The 26952-nt window shown below is 37.3% G+C and overlaps 1 protein-coding gene across 6 annotated transcripts in view; it reads left to right on the top strand.

Annotated features, from left to right (window-relative positions):
* NAALADL2 (N-acetylated alpha-linked acidic dipeptidase like 2) overlaps positions 1 to 26952 on the top strand; it is a 352306-nt gene that overhangs the window by 82780 nt on the left and 242574 nt on the right. For 5 of the 6 annotated variants that reach the window (XM_015871850.2, XM_015871851.2, XM_032446504.1 and 2 more), the window contains exon 3: positions 227 to 313. Coding sequence is in view for 1 of the 6 variants with exons in the window: in XM_015871849.2 (XP_015727335.1) it covers positions 12048 to 12090 (43 nt within the window). In the remaining 5 variants the exon portion in view is untranslated. Of the gene's footprint in view, positions 1 to 226; positions 314 to 11771; positions 12091 to 26952 lie in introns of those variants that run through there. The other variant, XM_015871849.2, reaches the window with a different exon arrangement.

Below are 26952 nucleotides of genomic sequence, written 5' to 3'. Positions count from 1 at the left end.
GCTGGGTTAGGCAGCACGCATTTTGGACATTTTAGGGAGTTGGTGCTTACTTTATTTCTTTAAATGAATGAAATACCTCTTAAGTAGCAGCATGTTTAAAGGTAAATTCTACTTCCCTTCTGCATGGTCAGGAAAATGCATCTTCTGTCTATATTTAGCAGTTACATTGCTGTAAATAGTAGGATTTCTATTTCAGTATTATGAAATGTGATGTGTTCTTTTGCAGAGAATTATCATGGAGTCTTTGAAGCCAGATGGAAAATATGCCTTCATGAAAATGTTTCTACTCAACTAATCCTGTCTTGGCTTTAAGGTGAATGAAAATCATGTGTCAAACACCTATTCTAAAACTTTTTTTTTCTCATCATTATTGTTCTGTTTGAAAGATATCTGAGGATTTTACATACTAAGAAGAATTTTAGAAGTAGCGAAACTTAGCGTTCACTCAAAATAGAGTGCAAGTGTGAGCCAGTAATTTGTACCATGCTACAGTAGTAAACACAAAGGTAGCTGAATGCTTGTGTCTAACACAGTGCCTTGGCAACTGTCTATTTTTGTCTAAAAACTGAATATGCATATGAAGGAGAAATCGCTGCAATTGAATGGAAAAAGTGAAATTAGAAATTCAGCAAGGTATAAATGATTGAAAATTAGGTTGCGGTTCTTGCTTCTGTATTTTATGAGGTCAGCTGCAAACAAAATTACTAGAATGGGAATTTGTGTTTCTGTTCCTCTTAATTTTGCTTTTTTTGTACCATACTCTGGGATGGAGAGTAACAGAGTGAAAATGGTGAAAGAGCAATCACATATCTGCAAGAAATTAAGAGCCAAACCAGAAACTAATTCTCAGTGTCCTGCAGCTTTCAGATATGCACATGCTGTGTTAAACCCTTGCACTGTGTTTGTAGCTTTTCTCCTCTAGAACCATTCAACCATGTTCCATGGTACAACATGGCACACTTGTTTATGGAATTATTGTAATAAATATAGTTATTTTAGTAACTTTCTAGACAATTACTTCCTAGCGAAGCCAAGTATTCTTCATCTCTTCTTCATACTCTAATACTATTGCCATACTTTATTTGGTTGTTTTCTGCTCGTTCTTTGAAATCATCCCAGATTTTCTGTTCGTGAAACTCTTTGGATCTACTTGTCTTGCTTTGTCTGTGAGTGAAGGGTTTGGTAAGATTACCATTCTCAGAAAAATCTTTAATTGCAGGTGAATATTTTTCCAGACTTAACCAGTGCGATGAGGCACAGTTATAAGTTATCTCTTCATACCCTCAATATTAGGGGTTATGTTACTGAGACGTGTCATAAAACTAATTTCTGGATAGTACTAAAACAAAATGAAAGCTTGGTGTCAAGAAATGCTCACGGTTGTGTGTGTGATTCGAAGGCCCAGCTTTTGCATGGAGTCTCTAAGCTGCTGGAGTTGAAGGCTCGACTGGACAATGCTCTTACACATAAGGCTTAATTTGCACTTAGTTCTATGTAGATCTAGAAGTCAGACTTGATTGATGATCCTCGTGGGTCCCTTCCAGCTTGGTGTATTCTGTGATTAAACATTGAGGTACTTCTAGTAGCAGATCAGTCTTGATAAATTTGCTCATGAAAGGAGGTCAAAGTAAAACTATCAGCGATACTTTCAAATGAAGTGATGGACCTCCAGTGAGCATTCTCAGCTGGCCAGAGGGTGCGGCAGCAACCTGTAGCTAAATAACAATTCTGTTCTGTATTAATTTTGTTCTGCCTAATGATATGGCTGTATAATGGGCTTGACTGTATCTCCTTTAGGCTGAGAACTATATTTCTTCACTGAGAAACTTAGAGGAATTGAGAATTTTCATTAATATCTGTGAAGTTACTTCTATTTCCTTTTCATAAATTTGTTATCTGAACCCCTGTCGTAGGTGTAGAACTCCAGCTAGCCGTGTGTTAATACTTAGTATGTGGGATACGTGGGAAACACCAAAGTAATCCAAGATTTGTAGTTAACCAGTATGTATCATTCTTAGCAAATATTGAACTTCTCTAGATTACTGTCACAGTACTGGTACAGTGTTAATGTGCTGAAGCTTTAATAAATTATAGGTAAAGACAAAAGAGCTTGCTGTGATGAAATTAAGTGACCCTAGAGCTTGTATGCTGACATAACTTAAGCGCAGTAAGTGAAAAACACAATTGTTTCCTGATGGTTCCTAGAGGCAGCTACAATGTAGCCATTCTCACTCTGTATTTCAAATATTTCCTATGAGTGTGTTAAGTAATTGCCTCGGCACAGCAGATGGAGGATTAGGCTTGTGGAGAGGCTGCTGCCTTCCCTGACACATCTGGATCATGCAAGAACTCTATCAGATTCTTACGGTTTCTCTTCACCTATTTGACACTATCAAACAAATTTATAATACTATAATTTGATTTGTGATCTGCTGTTGTGCTGTTACTAAGCAGCAAACAGCTGTGGTCAGGTTATTTCCTTCCATGGCGTAGAACTGTTTCTATCATCTAGGTTTGGTGGCTTTTTTTGCTTTTTTGTTGTTGTTGACACCAGATTTGTTTCTGTTTGTTATACTGGCTTTGTTGAATTCCGTTTATTTTGATGTCTGTATTCATGAAGTGTACAACAAAATACCTACGAAACTTATTAAATGAGTGTAAGGGAGTAGTCATCCAATGTAATAGCACTGTACCTTCTCTTATCAGTTCCTCACGTCAAAGGGAGATGTATTGTCCTGTGACTTCTCTCCTCTGGCAGTTGCTATGTACAGACATAGGAATAATTCAAAGCTGAAGAGACTGATGTGGCTGTCCTGTGTGGAGGCAGTAGGACTTACTTGGAATAATTGCCTTTGTGTTTAGTAGCTACACTTAAATAAAGAAAAAACCTCTGATCCTGAAGATTCTACTGATGGAAAAACTAATGATTCTTGGAATGCTGCCCAACAGATTACTCTGCTAGAAAACATTTGCCCAGATTTTATTTTGACTTTGTATGAATTCATCTTGAATCATTGAAAGTAGAACAGTTATCTAACTCTGTACAATCCTTGTAGTAAAACATTTCTGATCCTGGCTTAAGAGGGTCATTAATACATACACTAACTTCTGCCTAGATTAATCTGATCAAGCTCCATAAACGTTTCCTTTTTAAGGAAGTTTTCCAGTTTTGTTCACGGTCCTTGCCCTATCACCTCTAATCAACCTCCCTCCCCATGGATAGTTGGCGTACCTGGAAAACATTTGCATGTTGTCAATAATGATACAAAAACAATGCAGTTCCTTAGTTGTATATTCAAGACAGGTCTCTATGCAGTATCATACTAAGAGTCTCCCATTTCTCTATTATGGACTAGTCAAGTGGTACTTTGTGATGGCTTGTAGTACTTGGCCCTAAGTTTGTCAGGTTTTCAGCATTCCATGGAATAGAATAAGGGTAACACATTTCTGTTTCTGAGATCAATTGCTATTTATTTATCTTGACATGTTTTAGAATAGCGTTTCCTCATGTTGAATGCCATACTTCTGGAGTTAAAAAGCTGTCATCTGATATTTACTTATTTATTGCAAATTCAAAGGGCACTTCAGTACTGTCAGCGTGAGATCATCGCTGTCTAATAATAGGCATTTCAGAAGATTTCTATTAATGTCAACTTTTAACAGAGCCCTTTTACTAAAAGATCTGTACCTTGTAATCATGCCATATATTTCACTACAAAGCAACTACACGAATTGTCTGAACAGGCTAAGCATATCAGTTATTAAAACTCAATGTTTCTTTTGATCGGAAAGAAAGTCATCTTGTTTAACAGTTCCCACACCCAGCTCTTCCTCCCCCCTTTGTGTCTTGGAGAGGAAAGAAAGTAGGCCTGGTGGTTACTGATGGCTAATGCAAACACATGAAACCTGAAAGTGGCTGTACAGCAGCATGGAGTGGATGGGCTTGAGCTCCATTGTTACTACACAGAGCTGACAGTGGGCTCTTCTGCCAAGTTTATGAGCAGTGATTTAAGCATTTTTGCAAGCTTAACTCTTAAGAGCCTTCATGGCCAGGTTAATTTCATACACTGCATGTTTTGTATCCTTTTTTTTTCTTTTTTTCTCTTTTTTTTTTTTTTTAATTCTTCTAAAAATAAACACAAAGAATGGAAGCAAATGAACCATTTCGTTTGAAAGAATAAAATACATTGTGACTCAGTACTGTTATAGTTGTTACGCTTTCAAGATGAGAGCCACGTTTAGTATGAGGTTTGCCTAAAATTGCAAGCTCTTAGATCTAATTCGAGGTAAAGTTAGGCTTCCTTAGTCTGAGAGCCCTCTGAAAACGACCATCGACATGCTGAATGCTCAAAGGATATGAACGAGGGCTTGTAATACAATTGGAATGTTCAAGTGATTGCCTTTATTTGTGGCTAAAAAGACAATCATGAAGTGACATGTCTACTATGTTTCTTTTCTTCTAGTGGTGTAATACCCAGCGGTGAACAAATTGTATGTGCATGAGGAGTTTGACAGTCTCAACCACATACAAGCTGTTTTTACAGCAAATCAAATGAATTTTGAATATAGTTGTCAGTATGAGCTGTAGATCTGCTGTTCTGCCTCAGAACAACTGAGCAGACAGTGTTCCATGAAAGAGGTGTTGTGTTGGTTTGGTGGTGTGTTAGCATGGTCTTGGGAGTCCTTTGTGGAAAAGTGGCTCCACATAAACCATTTTTATATGGAGATATTTGTTGAAGAAAAAAGTTGGAACAAGCGTGCTGAAAAAGTTGCACAATCCAGTAGTCTGTGTAGTTCTGATGGTGCCAGAGGTGTTATTTCTTTAGCCCTTTCAGCTCTCAGCAATAACTGTGCTCCCAAATGATTAGATCAAAGCTGTAGGAAAGAGGTTCTTCTTTTGAACCGCTGGGCCTGTGATCCGCCCTTCCATTTTGTTTCTCTGTTTATTCCACCAGGTAAAAATGAGGTTAATATATAAGCAACTGCGATCGTATAGTTGTTGGAACTCCCAAAAGATAGAAAAACATCTTTTTGGTGTTATGAACAACTGAAACTTGGAAAATGCTTCCGTTTTTTACTATTTTTTTTTTTTTTTTAATATTGAGCTCAGTTATCTGTTAATAGCTGTTAAAGCTGAAAATTTCTTACAGCATTTGGCACTCTGTGAAATCTGACAACCAGCTGTCAAAATACATTGTGTGCATCTGGAAATGTTTCCAGGTAGCTGTGAAGAAATCCATTCTGTTTACTAGCTACTTCGTAATTGTCAAACTTTGAATAATCTACACAAAAATCAATGTTTTCATCTAACTTTCTTTTTTCTGCACAGTCCATTTTCTCTCTGCCTCCTTGCAAAGAGACACAGATAGTAGCAGCCAACTGTAGAGTTATTGCCAAGTAAGTGGAGATACAGAGAATGTCAGGTGAAATGGTTCAGTGTATGTAACCAGAGCCTTGAGGCAATTGTCATGAACAAAATCATCCTTCTTCTTCATTCTTCATATTGCAAACTGTAGATCCTGTCTTGCTATTTATCTTTTTAATGATCTGTACTTACATTAGAAATCTAAACTTGCTACAGGGTATTAAGAAATGTTTCTCAGCTTATGATGAAGGAAGATGTATATTGTGACAACTTGTATTCTTAAGGATAGCTTCAGTCTGTTGACAAGATGTATTTTCTTCTGATCATTTTCACCTTTAAGTGTCTGCTGATATGACTGTGTTAAACTCAACATCACTGGCATGATTCAGGGAATTGCACAGTGCACTGGGAACTTTAGAGCCTTGAGTCTGAAACTGTGGCTTTAGACTAATGTAGGAACAAAGGGAAATGGTCCTTGTGAAATTTAGAAATCTGAGAGTCATAATTGTTGAATATTTGCCCCATCATAATAGATTTGAAGGCCTCAATACATTCACTATAAATGAATTAAGAAAATAATTAAGGAACAATAAGTTATATATATGCTTATGGTTGATTTTCACTCTCTACTCTCTACATTGCAGTTGTTGCTTTCCATAGGGGGGAAAAGAAATAAATTGATTCACATTCTATAATGTTAGTGAACATGTTCTTCTACTTATAATCAAATTAATGCTAAACCATAAGTAATTGTTTATCAGTTAGTTAAGGAATGTGAGAGCTGTGTACTGAATGCTTCCAGGATTCTACTGGAATGCCTGCTGACTTTCTGAGAAATTGCAGTGCTGCTAGTAAAGAAACATTGATTTCAACAACTTATACATAAGTTGAGTTTTCTAACGATGCTTTAAATCAAGTGGCTTTGACACTTTAAGCATTTTTTTCAAGGAGTTTTCTTTAGTTTTCTTCTACTGCCTCATACCGTAGGAACTTTTGTTTTTTTTTTCTTCTTTTTTCTTTTGGGAATCAAACAAAAGAAGTCACAAAATATTAACCCAGAGCAGGCAGGAGTTAATTTGTGTGTCCTGAGCCTTGTTCAGAATCACAATTCCAATTTCTTTTCTTGGTTATGTACATGCGGTTAACTCCTCATCTTTCTTTTTGGCTTCTGTGCTGTTTTATTTCCTTTACATAATACCCTGTCTGATACTGAGACAAATTATTGATTAAAGCATATGAAACAAGTGCATGGTGTGTAAGCAGTGAAAATGGGTATGAGTAATATATTTTAATCTCATTTCCTATGTTGCTGCTGTATTAAAAAGAACAAAAATCTATGTGAGAATATATTAAGTAATGCAATAACTGCATGCTAGTAAATACTAAGCCAACAGCTGTGTTTTCCAAAAGTACATCACTGAAAGTAGAATTGGGAAAAATAAAACTTTATTGCAGTTTTGGGGAGAAAGGGAGAAACCATGCTAATCTAAAAATCATTTTTTTTTTTTTTTTTTTTTTCCTCCTATTTTCTTTTTCTATTTAGGGAGAAATAGGGGGAGAGAAGATTTTGCTGCCTATACTCTCCCTGGAAAAATATAACTCTTTTTATTTCTAGGAGTACCGCATAGATAATTCTAAGATGCAAGTAACAATACCATACTAGAAATGCTTTCTGTGGGGAGTTGCTTATAAGTAATTGAACTAACTAGTCTGGGGACTAAATGAAGATGGTAAATTAAGAGTGTGCTGAATTTGGGCTGCATGTATACTGGCATGGTGTTGCTGGGTCAGAGAGGCTGCACTCCCCTAACCCCTTCTCAGCACCAAAAACCTGCCTTGCTCTTGTGTTCTGTGATCCTCTTTGGGCTGGTCGACATCTTTAAAGCAGCAGACAGCTGAGCCTTCTGCTGGTGAAGCTATGGAGTCAGCAAACTGAATTGGCTTAGTGCAGCTTTGCAATGCTGCAGCTGGCACAAGGAGGTATCACGTCTGCTGGGTATAAGAGCAAGATGTGGGCACAGAAATATTATGTTGGTAGCAACTCTTTGTCAGTATGGCCCCTTATTTATTGGCTTGTGTGCATGTATCAAAAGTACATGTTAGGCTGCTTGATGATGTGGGAAAACTGAGCCTCCCAGAAGGAAATGCTTGCAGCAACCAATGGGAGGTACAGGCAGCAGATGCCTACAGTTCTTGAAATGGCTTGCACATGCTAGAGTTCAGGATTAGTTAGCCTTTATAGTATTAGCTCTCTTGCCAACTAATATGAAGAAAAAACTTTTCATTCACTCATTCTTAGGCTTTTCTTTTTTAAAGCTACTCACTTTACTCCTTCATTTTATCCTTTGCTTTCAATTATCTGCAAGATTCATCTAAAGTAAGGTTTGGATTAATTACTTGTGCAGAGATTTCTAACAAAAACGAGCATCGTATTGAAAAAGTGCTCATTTAATTCCATTGCCTTTATAAATAATGAATTTGATTGAAGGGCAGTGAAAGTTGTCACCATTTCTACTAGATCTTATAGGCTTTGCAGCAATGCCATTTGCAGAACCCAAATTTGAAAGTATCTTCTATGCGTCAAACTTTTATACATCTGCCTAATTTTATTTTGTGTAACACTGAAGAGACCAAATTAGAAGGAAAAGGGAGAATTCAAGTTTTCCTTTTTCCACCTTGTACAAACTGATTTTGTATTGTGTGTGTATAGCTTTGGCTTCTTTGCCCTCATCTCTCAGTCACTGAAGCCAGCTAGAGCTGCTAATTATTTCCTTCAGATTTATCTATATTTTCATTAAATGCAAAGACTCAAAGCAGTAGAAGTTAAGCAGGAAAGCACTGCTGATTTTTTTTTTTATTATTATTTTTTATTTTTTTGACTGCTAGTAGTTCTTTTGCAGGAACAGATTAAAAACTGTGTTTAGACAAAACAGTCATTTTCTGTGGAGGGAAAAAAATAGTTCTGCTTTGGAAAGCTGTCAGTGTTTCAGCTTTACAAATCAGGACATTGAGTGATCATTATTATTTTAAGTTGTGGTTTCCTTACTAAGCAAGGGATCAGGAAATGCTAACTAAGGGTTAGCTTTTTTTCTGGATGTGTTTGTGAAAAATGAGTTCTTTACTCTGAGAAACAATCATCCTCCAACAAAGTGGCCAAGGAATAGAACATTCCTGATGAATGTGGAAGACTTAATTCTTAGTTTTCTTCTTCCCATCATATGTCATTATGATGCAGGTTTGAGTGATTTTCTGTTCTTCTCTGGGAGAAAATAATGATAGTAACACAAAAAGCACTTTTGGACTAAAGAAACTTTCTTAGTGGAAGACTCATTAGAACCGAGTCTTTTCACAATAAAAACAGTTGTTTCAGCAATGATACTTTTCTGATGGCAAGTAATTTTCTAACAAAGAGTTCTAATGAGCTGTAATTAGTGCTTAGATATAAATGAGAACAAATTAACTTTGTTTCCCATTAAGCTCCAAAGTGGTGATGTTTGCATCTTTATGAGGAAACAGTGGTATGTAACTTCATATCTGGTGAAAAGCTGTTTACCAAAACTGGGAATTGGGAAGCAAAGAAATAATAACCAAACAGCAAACCACAGTCAAGCCAGAGGAATAGAGGATGAAAACCATATACATGATAGAGTAAGTCTTTCTTGTGTTTTCTCACTAGTCAGATATTTTGCCCAGCCTTATTTCTGTTGATGGAGAGTATTCAGTTTCTAGGAAAGCAGAAATGCTGCTTGTATGCACGAGTGACATTTTCAGTATGATGCAGTTATCTGTTCAGCACGGCCCCACATACAGTGCAAGTTCAAGGCTTTTTTCTCTTGTAGTTCTGGTTATTAACGTCATTAAATTACATTTCTGTTCATTGTATCGTCAAATTGACTTTTTGGGATCAAGAAATATTGCAGTATCTGTACAGTAAGTGAGTATACAAAAAAAATGTCCTGTTTTCTTCTTTGAGTGGGACAATGACCCCCTACCATTGTCATGTTTGAGTCAGTTTTAGAGCAGTGAATGGATTAAGAATTCTTCCTTTGGAAAGCACTCTGTTTTAGTTATTTCACACAGTTGAACACAACAAAGCCTTTCAGAGAGCGTAAAACCAACCTGGCCATTTCTAACCATTAGTCACTGTTTGAAGGGGGAGTATGAAGAATCTCAGGTTTTCAGCCCTTTTTACACTATTCCCACTTGTTAGGATTCTTTTCAAAGGAGGAAATATTTTCAGTACTATCATTCCCCTCTTGAAAAAATATTTGAGTTAGTTGAAGATGATGTGATAAAATGCTACAACTTGAACTACATAATATTTCTGTAGGTGCTAAAAGCCTAAGATTAGAATCTTGTTTGTTAAGGAGGGTGTTGATGTTCTATAGCTAAGATATTTGTTGGTACCTTAAGCTTCTGTTACCACTGGAATAAGTAGCTCTCTCCATACGGGGGGAGAACATCTCAGAATATAGTACTGAAGGTCATGAAATGATCTTTTTGAATTAGAGACCGTATTGGAAAACAGCTAGGTAGGTGTAGTATTCTTAAATAAAATCTCAATATCCATTTTTGCTTCCTTATTCCTTGAACTGTCCTGCTAGATACTTTCAGGAACGGCCACTTAATTGTCACTCTTGAAGTAATCACCAAGCTAGCAAATGATTTATTTATGCATTTGAACATAAAAATAACTTAATTTATTTCTGTCCTTAATGAGAAGATTTGGAGCTGAGAAAGACCTGTTTCCACTTAATGCATGTTGTAGTTGAATGTTTCACCCATGTTTTCAAGTGAAAACTTAGAAAATGAATTTAAAAGGATTTGCAGCACTGAAACTGGAAGTTGCTGTGTGTTTTTCTGTCTAGTCAGCAGAATTCTCCAGGTATCTTCTGGATTCTCAACTCCTGTTCTGGCTCACACCTGGTCAACAGCTTCAATTCATTGGCACTAAATGTGTAAGGGTTATGAGGGGGTCGGGAGGCAAGATTAGAAAAGGCTTTGCTGGACCAACAGAAATGGGAGGCTCATCAACGCCTTTCAAAGTAGTTCATGTTGATTTTCTGTCTGTAAATAATCTTTTCTGACTGTGGAAAGAGAAGTTCAAGTGATCTGATTTGATAACTGGGCAAGAATAAAACATGCAATCTCTTCTTTTGTGAACCAGGTGAGAAGTTCTGGAATTCACCAGTGTTTCAGACTTAGGGCATGTGTCCTGTCTTTTGTAGGCAAATTCAGATATTGAAGTAAGGCTAAGAGCTTGCTGAGCAAGTAAAGGAGGAAGTTACTTAGTTATATGCACAAAAGTTGCCACAGAGTTAACAGTGAATCAATAGAAGACATAAATATTTTGTTACTTCTCTCTATTTGATGATAAACTTGAAGGTCGTTACTGTCTGTAAAAATTTCTCTTTCCTGAATAATGGCTTTGTTTTAATTAGAATATTTGCTTTAGGAATTCTACTTAATCCAGATAAATCTTAAGCTAACAGGTCTTCAAGATTTTTTTTATTTTTTTTTATTTTTCTATACTAACAAGTAATTGTTTTGGTACTGAACCAAAAACAAGGAAAAAAAATAAAAAACCAAATCAAAACAAAAAACATGAACCCAAATGAACAGCAACAGTATGGTTTAGTTTAAAAATGGCTCTAGTCTGAAGTGATTGATTAGACCACTCTGAGTGTAATTCAGAAGCTTTGTGGGAACTACTTAGTTCTTTTAATTAGTCATTGTTCCTTTCAAGTAGTGCAGTGGCTTCTTTAGTTTCTGATGCTGGCAGTTGTAAATGTGAATGCTAAAATAAAACTATGACTTCATAGGCATAGGCCAGGTGTACTTGTTCAACAAATTGATTGCCTAAGTACCAGAAACCTGTTATTTGACTTCTGAGGTAGGAAAGAGCAAATATTTTATTGGAACTCAACTTGAAGTCAGGATAAGATTATCTTAAAATGTTGTGTCCTTGTTGTGGAGCAGTCTGGCTTGAGAAGCAGAATAACCTTTCCTTTTGTTTATAATCCCTTCATGTTGCACAGTCAAAACAATCTGAAAATTACAGTGTTCAAATAAAGCATCTTCCTTGTAGGTCATCTTTGTGAAAGACAGGGGAAGGGTGAGTTTATGTTTTACTTTTGGAGTTCTTGGCTAAGCTTTTGCCAGTGGGATCTGAAACTTCTGCAATTGTGTTCCTCCATGGTGAAGAGCTATGTCTGCAAATTCCCATCCTGCAGAGACAGGCTTGATGGTTATTTTCTCCCGGCTTTCTTATAAAATGCAACTTCAGAAAATCTTTAAATTTAGTTGCAAAATTTCTGCAGGCTTTGGCATTTTGTCTAAAGCACCTGCTATGAATGGCAAATAGTCTTCAGATCGCTTCCTGTATAAAAGTGAAAGTAAAGGGCGGGGAGCAAACAAGCGGGGGAGTCCAAAATAAGACAAAGCAGCGTTGCCTGAAGCACATGTTAATCAAAAGAGATCAAAGGATATGATGTCAGTTTATAGAGAAACAGGTCAGGCAAGCCCAGGTAACTCAGGAAGCAGGATGCTAATTATTCACACAAAGTCAGGTATACAGTTACCATGCTATAGTTGAAAGTCAGGAGGTCAAAACTTGTGCAGCAACTCAGCCAACGTGATAGAACAGCTTTGCTCCTTACGGAGAAATTTATCACTGTTAGAAATGGAAGAGAACGAATCGAGTTTGCCGAATGCTTCCCAACAAGGTAAGAGCATGCAAGCTTTGAAATACTTTGCTGGTAAGAAGTTTGGTGCATTGTTTTTCACCACGTGGAACTTGTTTCGCTTTCAGCTGTTGCAGTGTGTGCTGCACGTCCACACGAGTGGACTTAGTTTTTGTATGTGTGTCTATCTGTAGAAAAAGAAGGAAATCCGCATCCCTTGTCTCTGCAGTGCTTTTTGAAAACAAAGCACAACAAGCACAATAAAAACACAGACCCTGCACTAAGTTAGAAGAGCAGGGAAAAGTGCAATAAGATTGTGTTAATGTTGGTGCTCAGTTGTCAGCAAAGGTTGATTTAAACTCAGGGTGAGCTGTAGATATTGAGGTTGCTTTCTCATGACATAGTTCAGTCTGCTGCAAATATTTTGAGGATACAAAATGCTTTACATGATTTTGCACAAACTGAGTACCTGTTGCACCTGAGCAGGGCTTGGCAGATCTGCAAGGAGTAAGGAGATTCTATCCCTTTTTCATTCATGGCTTATTCCAGATTTTTTTTCTTCCTTCCTTTGTGGGCTCTGCTAAGGTAGCACAGCCATGCTAAATAGTCCCGGTAAGCACTCATAAGAATACAGCACTATCCTAGGTGTTTTAAATTTTCAGTAGAAGCCTGTACACAACGGTTCATGAATCTTGCTTAGTCCTTCTTTTGCAACATTAGTGTCAAGGCTCTGCTATGAAAAAGAATGTTTCCCCTGTAGTCTTTTTTTTCTTCCAAGAGATGGTTTTAATGTCACAGGAAATATTATCTTCCTGAGGAATTATTCCATTATTTTATCTTCTTAACATGCAGTGTTTTTTCCCCCTGACGCTCAACCTGTGTTTTTCTTTTTCTTGATTTACCAGTCCCTTCCTCAGCTCTTTCTCATATTTTGCATAGCAGCAGCAGCAAAAGCTTTGGAACTATTTTGAGTTCTGCAAGAATCCTCAAGCTGTTTTAAAATTTGCAAATGGTTTTCGAAGTGACTTTCTAGTCATAGAAAAACTGTGTTACTGCTTTTCCCCTCAAAGTTATCCCTCATATGTATGCAGGCATATTCTGCTGGGATTCAAATATGTGTCTATGACCTATGTTAAATGGGAATAACTCTGTTAATGCCAGAGGAGATTTCCCACATTGAGAGCTTCTGAGAGTGAAAAACCTTTTTTAGTTTTCTACTGTTTTAACATGCACTACTAAGTTTGGTGTGCATCCAGATTTGAATTCCATAAAAAGCAGCAGCTGTGCTCAGTAATGTACAGGTATAAATATCATTCCTGTGTTCTGGTATTGAGAGAGCTTATAGTCATTCTTTTTTTCATTCAGGATCCAACTTGAGGTTCAGTGATATGCTGCTAAGAAATATTTTCAGCCTAATTCTGATGTTATTTTTTTGCATTGCAAGTGAGAAGCTATTTCACTGCTGCAAATAAAACTACATTAGTTAAACTTTTGTATTGAATCGGGCCTCTTGTATTTTATACATGTCTTTTGAGAGCCATGACTGTGATCCCACCTTGATTTGTACCTTTTCTTCATTAGTGTAAGTGAGCTTAGTCAAACGAAGTATTTCAATTAGTTGCACTAGTGGATGGAATGAGAATCATGGCTGCACAGCAAAGTATTTTTGTGAATAAAAATATTCTTTCTACTTACACCCCAGTGTAAGGGGTTTTTGTTGTTGTGTTTTGTTTTTTTGTTTGTTTTTTTTTTAGGTTGCTATCAAGCCAATGTACTGTTAGTTCTGCATGTGTTTGTTTTTAGAGACTCCAAAATAACTGGTGATTTTGTTTGAATTTTTATAGAAAAAAAAACAAGTGGAAAAATTAACATTACTCAAGATACCTGTCAAAAGCATTGCTAGTGAGACGACTCACATTCCTTTAATTTTATTTATTTCGGAGAACTTTGGGCTTGTATGAATTACTAAGGGTACCAGATTGACAGCCCTGGAGACTGGCTTCACTTATTCATTAGCAAAAGTGATGCAGCCTGGCCAGCAGGTGTACGAAGCTCTTCACTGCGCTGTGCCCATGTGTCTCCATTCTGCTGTGGGAAAAAAACCTTTTTTTTAAGGATCTGAGGATTTCAGTCCTGTTTGCTCCTTGTCTTTCCCTGCAGCGTTTTCTTTTAAGGGCACAACGTAAAGGTCTTGTGATGATTAGGTTTGTGCACTAAGGAATACACAGGGACGTTTATTTGATTTCACCCGACGGGCGTCAGATGGTGAGGAAGGCTCGGGGCTTACCTAAGTCAGTAATTCTCACCATCTGGTCACTCAGTAAATAGAAGGTCACTCCACCATCACAGTGTTCTTGTTTCATACTGAGTGTAGTAAGCTGCAAGAGTGACTTAGTTCCTGGTTTGGTTCCATTGTAATCATTTTGCTTCCTCTGTAAATACTCCAGCCCTCCATCTCCATTAAACTTGCAGCGTGGGTGTGCCGGTTGGCGAGATCAAAGTGAACCCAGAACAATCGGCCTTTGACTGCTGGCCAGGAATCGATTCCTGTTCCAATGAACTCCCTGCGAGCCCTTAATGCTCTGCAGCTGAGAGGGTACCTGGTATTTTTGTGGGGGCTTTATTTTATTATTTAGATTTGAAAAAAAATCTGTCCCTTCCCAGTAGTTGTTATTTTCAGTTTTCCTGTGAAGAAAGCACTGTTTACAGGAGACTCTGACCATAGTAGCCCCACAAGATGCTATTCCTGTAAGTGTTAATATGTTATCATACATGAGTTGTAATTGATTTCGCACTCTGTTGTGTTGCTGGATGGTCATATTAGGTTTACTCACCTGCTAAGTGTATGCAGTGCACACTTGCTTCCCCACAAAGCTAAACTAACAATCTGAGGCTGGGGCAGCTTAATGATTCTGATCTTGTGAGGCACTGGAACTATGCTAGAATGGGAGAAGTCAAATGAGCATTATTGTACCATCCTAATTTTTTTCAGGGCTCCACTATGCACTGTTTATTAACATGCCTATTTTAATCGTTACTGTTATTTTATAAGTCTTTAATATAAACATATGATTGAGTATTTTATTGTAATAAATTTCCAGTAAGTTTGGTTTCTTTCTGTAATTAATCTGGGCTATGGATCAGCCCTGGAAGCATGTGCTCCTTAGGGTTTGTTCTTGTGTTCTGATGTTGATTATTTTATTTTTTAGATCAATATATATGTAGTCTCATGAAACATTTACAGGCCAAGTCTAAAAGAAGCAAGTAATACTTTTTGCTGAGAAAGGTGATAGGAAAACATCAGAAGCATACGTAAAGAGCATGGCAGGCTTGTGAGGAGCAGCAGGAATTAGAAAGTGAATGTCTCAGAAAGTGAATTTCAGAAGTGTTTCTTTTTAGTCTGAAGCTTTCCTTATCAACACAACTTTCTGGCCACCAACTCTGCTTGTTCGACTATTTCAAGGAACAGCCCCATTCCCCAAGAGTGCTTGAGTGGGGCTTAGGATAATTCTAATGGATGATGTAATCAGCTGCAGTTTTTAAATGGAATTCTGCAACTTAAGATGATGGCCATGAAGGTCCATTGTTTAATAAAAAGAAAAATAAAATCATCCTTCTGCTTTGCATTTGATTCTGAGGACCTCAGTCCCTAGAGTTCAGTGCCTGTTTACAATCTGGACAATTATTAGCGGAGCATCACTGGGTCTTTTCTTGGCTCTTTTAGAATGATAATAGTGAGGTTTTCTGTGACTGCATTTCTTACATAGATTGACTCTATTCACCAACAGGGTACAGGAACAATGGGTAATTTAAAATAATTCATTTTATTGCTGCCTCCTGTAGATTTTTGACTTTCATTTCAAAGTAGTGAATGTAGAGAACTAGAGAAGTATGTACTGATCACTGTCCTGGTGCTATGAAAAATATGAGATTCTGATAGTCCTGTAGAGTCATCAGCAGCAGGATCAGCACAGAGCACTCATTTGACTTCAGCTTTAATCATTCTGGTTTTTTTCTAGGTGCTTTTAACTCTTTTACCACATCTATGCTTTTTTTATGTATGTATTTTTTAAATGTTGATTTTCTGGTTTGTGTTTATAAAGCAGGGTATAAAATTGTAGTTCTAGACAAAATATCCTATGTAATGCAAGCATATTAAAACTGAGACAACTGCTTAAATTGAAGTATGATGATTGTGAATTTCTTCCAATGGTGAGAATCTACTGCAGAACTGAATATCAAACCAAAGGCTTCCAGCTCCTAGTCTGCTTCGTGTTATTCTTGTTTGGCTGTTATAATCCTCTCCAGTTTTAGAGGTGTGTTGCAGATGATTGCTTCCTAATCTGTATGCCTGGAAATGAAACAAGATAGCAACATCTTGCTGTAATAAATAGTACTGAAATTGAAACTGTATAGCAAATGGATGATGTTTGCAAAATGTCCAAAAACTTTTACTTCTACGCTTGAGCTGTTTTAAACTCTGAAATTCTGCTAGAAGGGAAATAACCTCTAGTCAGCTGTAGGTTCTATCAGATGTTGTTTGCCACTCAGGGGACCTAAAGGAGAGTGTTGGTCTTTACCCCAACAAATTGTTGCTCAGAATACATCCCTTAGAAGATGGACAGAAGTGCTGTAATCATTATATCTATTTTTGCCATTCCCATGGCTCCTGTCTGAATGAATGGCACTTACTGGAGAAAAGTAAAGAACTGAGATTGATACAGAAGGGGTATTAATGTAGTTTTAGCAGTTCAGACAAAAGAAAATAGGGTTTTGTATAAGCTTCTTTGCAGCAGCGACACACATTTGTAATTGAAAAAGTGCTTCACCTTCATAGCAGGTCCTAACAAGGTCCTCTTCTCCTCCTCTTCCAAGTATTTGAAGTTTTCAGGAAATTGCTAGAATTTTTTTCACCTTTACATACAGATAGGACACCAGAGATCTGCTGGAAAACATGGTGGTGTAGAAACCTTTTTGTCTTTTTCCTTTGCTTGAAAAACAATATGTTCACTTGTTTCCACCACAGAAGAGATGGTGCAGTCTTGAGGTTCTGTCCTTAAATATCAAACAGTTTCAACTTGCTGTTAATTGTTAAAATATGCTTCCTAAAGTTAAAATGTATTATGTATTATGTTTAGAAAAGTCAAAGAGTTATGACATGTAATTGTACCTTCTGTATCAGGTGAGCTTGAGGACATTCAGACAGATTTCAAGTATTTGGATGTTCTTCTGGAAGCATATTTTTCCAAAAGATTTTGTCAGAGGCTGTTTAACTCACACAGCAGTGAATCCAGCTGAAGTTATGCCTTGGGGGCAGGGGAAGCAACCAGGTTTACTTACCTATCCATGTCTTAAGATCATCATATCCCAAGCTTAATCTCTGAGCAAGAAATGGCCTAAAGCTGTGCCAGCCTCAGGAAGTGTGAATGTGTCACCACATACAGAACAGAAAACTACCTTCCTCTGTAAAACAGAGCACGTGTCTGTCAGAAATGCTGTGATTTTATTACTTATCGTGGTGTTCTCTAGATTTCACTATCATTTTTGCCTCTGGGCTGTATTTCATCTTGTGCAGAGCCATGTGTACCCAGGTCCACTCTGAGTGGTGGTCCCACTGCTTTTACCCTTTTCCAATTTCATGTTTCCGGTTATATTTTGGTAATATATTGAAACCCTTATTAACATTCAAGGGGTTAAGAAGCCTAACCCAGACTAATTCTTTCTCTATGGAAACAGTCATAGAAAGTGGAGCTGATTTTTATTTTTAGTCTGAATTTTACCACAAATATCCAGCTATAAGCAAAGTTTTATAATAGCTGGTTTTGACAGCTTGTGTAACTATTCATCTTTTTCATCAAGAAGTGGTTGTGTAGAAGTTGCATTCTTGCTGTCTGTTTAAGCTCAGATTTTATGTGCTTTCACAATACAATTAAATTCACTGCATTTTTTTCAAAGCAAGCAGGGGCTGAGTCAGACTGTATCTGTTCTTATGCTTCATCAGCAGAAATGTTTACTGACTTTATAGTTGTATTTTGTTTGTGAGGATACAATGAAAGTAGTGTGCTTATATGAGTATTGGAGGGTTTAATTTGGCCTCTGTTATGATTAACATTGATTATGACATAGGAGCAGGGAATAGTCCAACTTGACTTCCAAGACTGAGTTTTCAAAGTTGAAAATTTGAAAACAGGTAAGCATCTTTTTGCACCTAAATTGAAAGTATTTGACTTGAAATTCTGAGAGTTACACTAAATCCAAATCATGGAAATGTTGATTGTGCACTAAAGTCAGTTTTCATAGAGGAGATGTGTACTTGCTCTGGATCAACTCTGCTCTCTCCTTGTTTGCTGTCCTTTCTCTTCTGAAATCTTTTCTTAGTGTGGCTTGCGTGGTGAAAAAAGTGTAGGTGGATTATTCAGGTTATAAATTTAAAGCCAATCTAATTTGCCTATCAATGAAATGACAGATACCATGTTAGTATGGCTGCAGGTGGCTTTCATGACTCAGGTGGCTTGTAGTGGTGCCTCTTCTAATGAAGGCTTCATGACAGCTGAGCTGTGAAGAATACATTCAGTTTTCTTTTAAGTCGTGGGCTTTCTGTCCATCCTCCTGGAAACGAGTTTAGCAGTTGACTAACTGTATAAAGCCATGTCCTCTACATATCTGAATAGTAACAAAATGTTTATAACTGTTGCTGTGCTGATATAGAGAATGTTTCCTACTTACTGTTTCTACTTTTATCAGATTACATGTAAAAACCATAAAAAATCCTTTATATTATCCATACACATAAAATAAAAAATATAAAAAAAGCTATACTTCATAACTTTGAGTTAGTCAATAATTCTAGGCTTAGCCTGAGGGGTTGGAAAGGGAAATTATTCCTCTTACAAATTTTAATTATACCATAAACTTTGGGAAATGACTATTGATCTTCAGCATCTGGCACTAGAAATGTTGCCTTTTTCTTTTGGTTATTTAGTTTGTGAGTTGCATTGTCATACAAGATAAAAATAAAAAACACCAGAGGAGATGATGTACCATATGCAAATGAGAATATTTTGGTTTGTTTATATACTAAAAATATTTTATTGCTGAAGAGGTTTTTTTGTTTCTTACTGGATTTTTTTTAGCCATCTCTAGAGAAATTTGCATTTGAGATGCAAGAAAGCAAATTCTAATTCTATCAAAGACACTTTCTCACCATGGGACCCTACAATATAAACAGTATGTTTCTTGTCTTAGAGGTACATTTAAAATTACGATTGCATCTCAGTTGACTTTATTTGCTGAGGATAAAGCACAGTTCCAAGGACTAGTTGAGACAGAGGCTGGAGCTTTGTTTTGCTACTTCTTCATTTTAACCTTGGTTCTAAGAAAACAGATGTCAGTGTAAAAATATTGAGTCTTGCTTGAAATAGTGATCAGATCTGATAAGAAACCAGCTGCCTTGCTAGTATCACTTTACAGGAGAGTGAGGTCTTCCTCAGTTGTCACTGCTGCTTTATGTCGCTCCACAAAAGGCAGATGAAGGAAGATTTCTTTCCTATCCAGGAGATCTGGAGCTGTATAAACTCTGTGAGGAAAACTGGGTTAGAGAGGTCCCAAGAACAGACTCCTGAAAGAAGGATGATGGAGGGCCTCTCACTGTGGTGACAGAGAGTGATGGAGACTTGCATTCCTTGTACTCAGTCTCTTTGGGACTACAAAGGTGCTTATTTGCTATCCACTGTGTAAAGCAAGGAAGCAGTTTGCACAGCCATGAGGATTGTGCCCAGCTGGTGATATTTTATTTAGTCCAATATATAGATAATGAACCTTGTCTTTGGGCCAATAATTGTGCTGGTGCATCTGATACAAAAAGAGAGGGTGTTGGTAAGGATATAGCATGCCAGTAGGCTGCACTGGAATGAAACTCACAGGGCACCTTTGAGGAAATGTTGTGCTTTCTTCCCTGTTTCATCATGGAGTGGATGCTCCACTATAAGTTCAGTGTGTTTGATCTACGTAGATTCTCATCTTTGTATCCTCAAGCATCCTGTAGTGAGAACTGATACCAAACAGCATCTGAAATTTCTCAAATTTTCTGCATGTTACATTGATTCTGTGACCCCTTACTGGATAGTAAACCAAGTAAAATAGGACAAAGATGACTTCAGAGAGGCAGCTTGTTGGAGTTGTTGCCAGTTCTTCCGCAGGAAATTGCTCCCTCGCAGGGGTTTCTGCCAGTTGTGTGGTGATGCTTGAACCCTTCCAGCTGACCTTATGCTGTGAACAAAAGGAGTAGCAGAATAGCACTGATGCTTGCAGGCATTTGAGGTGGCCAAACTGACAGGTTGCACTCCAGCAGGTAAACAGTAGCCTATTAAGAACACACAGAGACAAAACGTGTCATGTGAGAGTCAAGCGTTTTGTTGGCATGAACTTCTGTGGGGAAGGCAGCTGGGTCTGTTTCAAGGACACAGGGCAACGATGCAGTTTCTGAACACGTTCAGAGGCAAGGGATGTCTGTTTGGTTTAAGTGTTTTGATATAAGGCTAAATGCTTAAAGTGAAAGATGCATATGTATTCATTTCATGGAACAGGATCAGAGTGCAGTCTGTGCTGTAGAACCCTCGGTAAAAATAAAAACACACCCCCCACCATGTTTTTGGCTTCTCTGAAGAATCTTAGTATTAATTGAATAATGTTTTTATCTGTTCTTATTTTCTGAAAAAAGAAAAAAAGGTGTGAATTTTTTTTACAGGGGGAAAAAAAATCATTAACTCATTCCGTTCTCTCTCTAAAAATTTCAGAAAGCTTAAGAGCCAAAATCTGACTTGATTTTATCACTCTGCTGTAGTTAGAACTTAGTCGTTCAAACTGGGCCTTGTACTTCAAAGAAATTCTAGATGTGTTGAGCCATTTACTTTGGTGACACATGGAAGCTCAATATCTTGACAAATGTAAGCTCTAACTTTTATATACTGGATACAGTTTCTGCCTGGCAGGTCAGATTTGTGCTACTGTTGTATGTGGCTATGGAAAATTCATGTTGGTGTTGCTGCAGTTACTATGATGAAGCCACAATAGCAGAAAGCCATTAGCTTTCAGTTAATAACAGAAAATATAATTAACTGTGAAGTAACCTAAATATATATAAAAGATGTAAAGGTTTTATATTAAAATGTAATAAACTCTCTTTTATTCTTATTAACAAATTTGTTGTGGAAGACATACAATTTAAGCATACAAAAGACTTGCTCTGGGGGAAGTATTTCTTTTGTCTTTATGTCCAACACAGTGTGTGCTTGAACAGTAGGTGACTGTCTCTAAATTTTCTAGTGCCTATATGTAGGAAGATAGATTCTCCTGGTAGGAAAAGAAGAGAGAAGGGCCGTAGCTTGAACTTGTTAAACCCTCTGCAGAGTTGTGCTTGGGAGACTCAAAGCCATGCGTGGGCTAAGATGGAAGAGGATTTGTTTCAATTTTGGGTTGGGTAACTGATTTTTCTCTGTGTTTGCTAAACCCCTTGGCTTGCTTTGTGCATGTCATTTGTTTCACTTAAACTCTCATTTGAGATACTTGGGTCATAATGCCTGTGCTGTGCAGGCGTTGTGGGTTTAAAATGTGTCAGTAAGTCCCTAAAAGCCTTTACTGTAGTACCATGTCAAGGGGTACTTACAAAGGAGCTTCGTGGCTTAAAATGGCTCATTTCTAGCAGTGGAAGAATGTGTGAATTAAGTAGGATGGGTGGGAGGGAGAGGGGGAGAAAAGAAAGAAAACCAACACCCAAAGACTTCTGAACACTCTTTCCTAATTTGTGAGGCTAGGATGTGCTGAGCTATTAAAAATCAATATAAATAGTACAGATCTTACCAAGAAGAGTCAGAACTGAAAGAGAACAAGAAACAAAAGGGAAGTGATAATAGGTTCAGAAACCAATTCTGCAGCTTTGGTCAGCTGGGAAAGCTGGCAGTACCAGACAGCTTTGTTTGCATTGATGGAAACAGGGAATGGAAACCTAAAATCAAGGAGTAAGTTTCCACCTTCCTAAGGATGTTTCTTGTTTCAAGACAGATTTTCTGAACAGCTAATTGGCTGTTCATCTGAAATGCTGTAGGCACTGTGCTAATACCTGTTATAAAACAGGTTTAAATGCAAGTCTTGATGTAATTATTCTCATTACCTCCTTCCTTTCTCATGCAGAAGAGCTAGAGCAGGTTTCTGGGTGAAAGAGGGTGGAGTTACTTCAGTGCCCTGTGAGCTCAGTTAGATGAATGCTTGTTCTCTTTAACTCACGTTGTAAAGCTCAATTTCAAATTGAGTATTGCTATGCACTTTGCAGAGATGATCAACAAGCAAAGAGTTCCCTTCGGTGTTGGTTCTTTTACCTGCAGTCCCCTCAATTTTACTTTGAACAATTATTAACGAAAGTACATTTTTCTTAAATACAGGGGATGAGATATGGCTTAGAAATGCAATGTGTTTTTATTTATTCTGATATTGCCTGATTTTTCAAGTGGTAAGCTGCATCCTCCATTGTTTGTGTGAATTTCAAGAGCCACAGAATGGAGGGAGCTGATGTAATGGCTCTGCTGAAGGTGACTCTTCTGATCCCTGAGGGACATCACAAGAGTCTATAAACCAGCCTTTCTTTTACCATTTCTCTCTTCAGTGAAGATTAGAGATTACAGGTTACAAATCTGTAAATCATTGTCTTTAAAAGTTGCCTGCTTTTGCAGGCAAAGGAGTTGATCTGCAACTTAAAATCCATCCCACTTGGAGTTTTTGTAGTGGGTGTGTGGGTGTATTCATGTAGTCTGGTGATCTTGTTCTGCATACAGCCACTTTTCATAAAATCAATGGCATGCAAAGCACATTGTCTTCCTACCTTGGGTATGTAATTTCATTTTGTTGAATTTTGCCCTTCCCACAGAGCATGACTGAGACAAACTGGTAGAGCAGTGAGAAAAGGCTGTGGAGTGCATCGTTGTATGCGCTCAGTGGCTTCACACAGTGATTGAAGTGTACAGTTGTTTACACACTTAGCTTATTACTGAATTCAGCTTTATACAAAGTGAAGCATTTGTTTTCTTGGTTTTTAAATATGTGGCTGCACTTCTAACCCAGGCAGCCAGGGATGGCTCACAGGTGATAACCCATCCATTCTGCCTGGCTTGGGCAAGATGCCTTTTCTGAGCAGGGCTGGTGATGGTGGCTGAGGTTGTCTTCTTGAGATCTACCCAAAAGCAAGAGAAAAATCAAACTGAATCTGAAAATACAAGGATTCTTAGTGTCAACATGTACGCAGCTTTAGGGTATTGTCATTTTGGGTTTATTTTGTGTAATAAGGAAGGAGGCCCATTGTAGCTTCAGCTTATTGCTTTGTCTTTGTGTGGGTTGAAAGAAAACATTTTACTCAATGTAATGCCTACGTCCCAGCTCTGCAGCCTATACTGCTCTGCTCTCATTAAATGAGTGTAAGGGCCAATAAAAGGTATTTTTGTCTATCTGTGAAGTCAGTTGCCGGGTTTAAGAAATTTTTTATTGTTTTTCCCTCAGTTGGTATCAGCTGCAACTGTTTGAACTGGATTGACTTTTAAAATGCAATTACAGCAAAACTGAAAGTTGGAGGAAAGAAAAATCACCCTCATATATCTGAAGTGTTGTATTTTTTTATTAAAATAACATGGGTTTTCTGTTTCCTCAGAAACAGATGTTTGTTTAAAACTAATCATGGACTTGGACTCAGATTTAATTTATCATTTAATTTCGAACCAATCTTCTGTAAATGAACTGCCTTGGGACTGAACGAATAGGAATTTTCTGTATGCTGAGGGCTTTGAATGTTGGTTTTTGGGTTGTTGTTTTTTTTTTGTTGGTTTTTTTTGTGTGCAGACAATTAAGTAACCCAGGAAAAGAAACAAAACTGCTGATGAAGCAAGCTCTTGTATATAGATATTTGCCAGAATTTAAAAGATGCAGTAACTTCAACTTGCAGCTCGTCTCTAGTTAAGTGTAATTTACTGTGGTCCAAATTAGATCTTAGTCTTCAGAACTCGGAGTTTCTGTTGGTGTCTTTTTTGTTCAGCTGTGAGAATCTGGCATTGGCTGTGTTCAGATGGTTCATCTGCACTACAGCTGAGGGAAGACAGGTTTAAGTGGAGGCAATGAGACACAGCTGGGATCCTTAAATTACTTCTGACCAGACATGAATTAGGCCCACTGACATCTCATGACTGGCATTTTGTTTTTTCTGCATGAGAATTCTAACCTGAGAAGCAAACAAGTTTATTTGAGGCTTTGAACCCAAGCCAACACTTGCAGCCTTTTCTGAATTGCAATACTTCCATGATTACAGATAGCGTAAGTGAAAATGTGTGCTTTTTTACTGAACTCATTTATCATAGTTGTGAACTTGATTTGAATTCCTGTTGAAGACTGCGGAAATGTGGAGAACATTCATATATGCCTGCATTTCATTTAATTTTCTTGGACATGGTTCTTATTCAGAACTAGAGGGGGGAGCACCCAGTCCACTTAGTGACCCATGTCTGGCTACAAAGTGAAAGAGCAGCAACTCTGTTAGTGTTGTGAGCTTAGAACAGGTAATGTCTAGACCTGAAACTAGAATCAGTTTCTGTGTGCATGTTGGGCTTGGGGGAGAAAGAAATTTTACTGTCTACTTCAACCCTTAAACAAAAAGATCTCTGGAACTTTGTAATTAAATCACAGCTGGTCACATACCTAAATAATAATAATAATATAGTCATCCTCATGGCATGCTTCTGTTTGACAAACTGCTTTTATCAAACTTTTTCTTGTGTCTTTTGGTTTATTGAGTTTATAGGCTGAAAAGTTGTAATTGGCTATATTTTTTTTTTCTTCTCTATTAGTTGGTTTTACTTGGGTGTTTGCTGTGGGAAGTTGGCGTGTTCAGTTCTTTGAATACACACATCTGTTGTAAAGATGGTAAACTAAGAGGCATGATTGCATACTGTACTAAGAGAAAATTAAAATCCTATGTTCCGTGGAATAGAAGCAGAATGCTGAGATGTTTGAAAAAGTATTGTGAGCAGCACTGCATTGTTCAGTTAGCATTTGTAAACCCTGTAACCATGAGGTATTTCAGCCATTCTAAATTACTAGTGTATAAACGTTTAAATTATGCCGAGTATAAAGATAAACATTTCTGTTATGCTTTGAAACTTGAAGATCATCAGTAACTTCTTATTCTTCATAAGGTTCAATTTCATGCAAGAGTAACTGATGCTTTCAGATGCAGTCGGTGATGCTGTGGCTTCAGAAAAGCTTTCATTGGTAAGGGAAAAGAAATATGAGAAATAATTTTTGAGTAGTTTTATGGTTGATTTGCCGGGTCTTTTGTGACAGTGTTTTCCATACTGTGTTATTAAACTTGAGCGTTACTATATTAGTCACTTTATGCATCATCATAATTGTGTAATTATTGTATTCTCTATATCCAAGTTTGTTCCCATTAGCTTTCATTCTTAAATCATTAAAGGCAGATTTTAAATGCAATATGATTTAGTGTTTTTTCTTAATCAGGTCAATCACTGAGAAAGCTCCTCTGGTATTGACTTTGGCCATTATTACATCTTCCTTTATCAAAATCAGTTTTTCTAAATAATCTGCTATCTCTTTAATAATAAACTGAAATTAGACACAGTGAAAATGTTTTTAACTGTTTTAACTCCAATGTGAAATTCTTTTACTGAGTCAAATTTCTAGTGATTCTTACTACCTTCTGATTTACCCTGTTATCTGGCTTTCTCATGTGCAATCAGCAAGATGAAACTGTTAATGTATCACTCAGAGCCTGTAGGAATATCTACGTAGTGCTGTGACGGCTGACAAAGTGTGGAAACCCAATGGGAATGATGGGCTTAGTCCACTGGGGATTTCATCTGTTGTCAGAAACACAATGACTGCCATCTCCAAATCTCGAGGTGTAAGATGCAGTGTACCAACTGTGATGTGGGGGACTGTGCTTATCTAGCAAACCACCTGTTTTCTCTTTGGATTAGTGTACTGTTCTTATTCTGTCATCTAGCAGTAACTGGCAGATAGATGTTTATTTTGGTAGCAATGGTTCACAATAATGTCGGTTTTTATATTGCTGATTTACCTTTGCTGTACTTATAGAATGGTCTGAGTTCAGTTGAATTAATTCACACGATGAACTGCAAAATAGAAGTTTTCATCTGCTTTTGAAAATAATAAAGTAATGGCAACTTCTTTGTAAGAACATCCTACTTGCAAGAAGTTGGAGTTTGTGTTAAGAAAAGCATCAGTGATGGAACTATATGCTCTCAATTTCCTTGCTCGGCTTATTGCCAAAGATGCTGATAACTGCTTAAGCAATAGAGAATAAAATATGAAAATAACTTTATGGTTAAGATTTTTGGTACAAACCCAGAGAATATTTGTGGTACTGAAGTTAGTGGTGATTCAGCCTTCATCTGATCACAGTAATTAAATCCAAATTTAAAATGATAACTAGTCAATTTTGGCAATAAAACATGAAAAGATCTAGCAACAGAGTGATCGCTGTAAGAGTAAACATTCCTACCCTCTGTGTGTATTTCTGATAAAGGATGGAATGTTTAATGAATGTGGAAAGAGAACAAGGCTTAACTTTTTTCTTTTTCTTTTTCTTTTTTTTTTTCCTCACTGAAAATGAAGATAACTGTGAACTTTGTGTGATTGTATGTCATTAGCTGTCCAGTTTGGCTCTCAAATCTCTGAACCATTCTAAATCGTAAATATTTGGAGCAGTTCAAAGCTGCCAAGTTGTGCAATACCACATCAAAGTAGGATTAGTAAGAGCTGCTAATCCTTATGGTTCCCCCCTCCATTTTTAACTATTTCTAATCTCAAACCAAACTTCTAGTTTTCAAT

The sequence above is a fragment of the Coturnix japonica genome, chromosome 9 (assembly GCF_001577835.2).
Source record: "Coturnix japonica isolate 7356 chromosome 9, Coturnix japonica 2.1, whole genome shotgun sequence".
Classification (NCBI taxonomy): Eukaryota; Metazoa; Chordata; class Aves; order Galliformes; family Phasianidae; genus Coturnix; species Coturnix japonica.
Note: the sequence above shows the minus strand (reverse complement) of the source record. Positions and strands in the feature narration are given on the sequence as shown.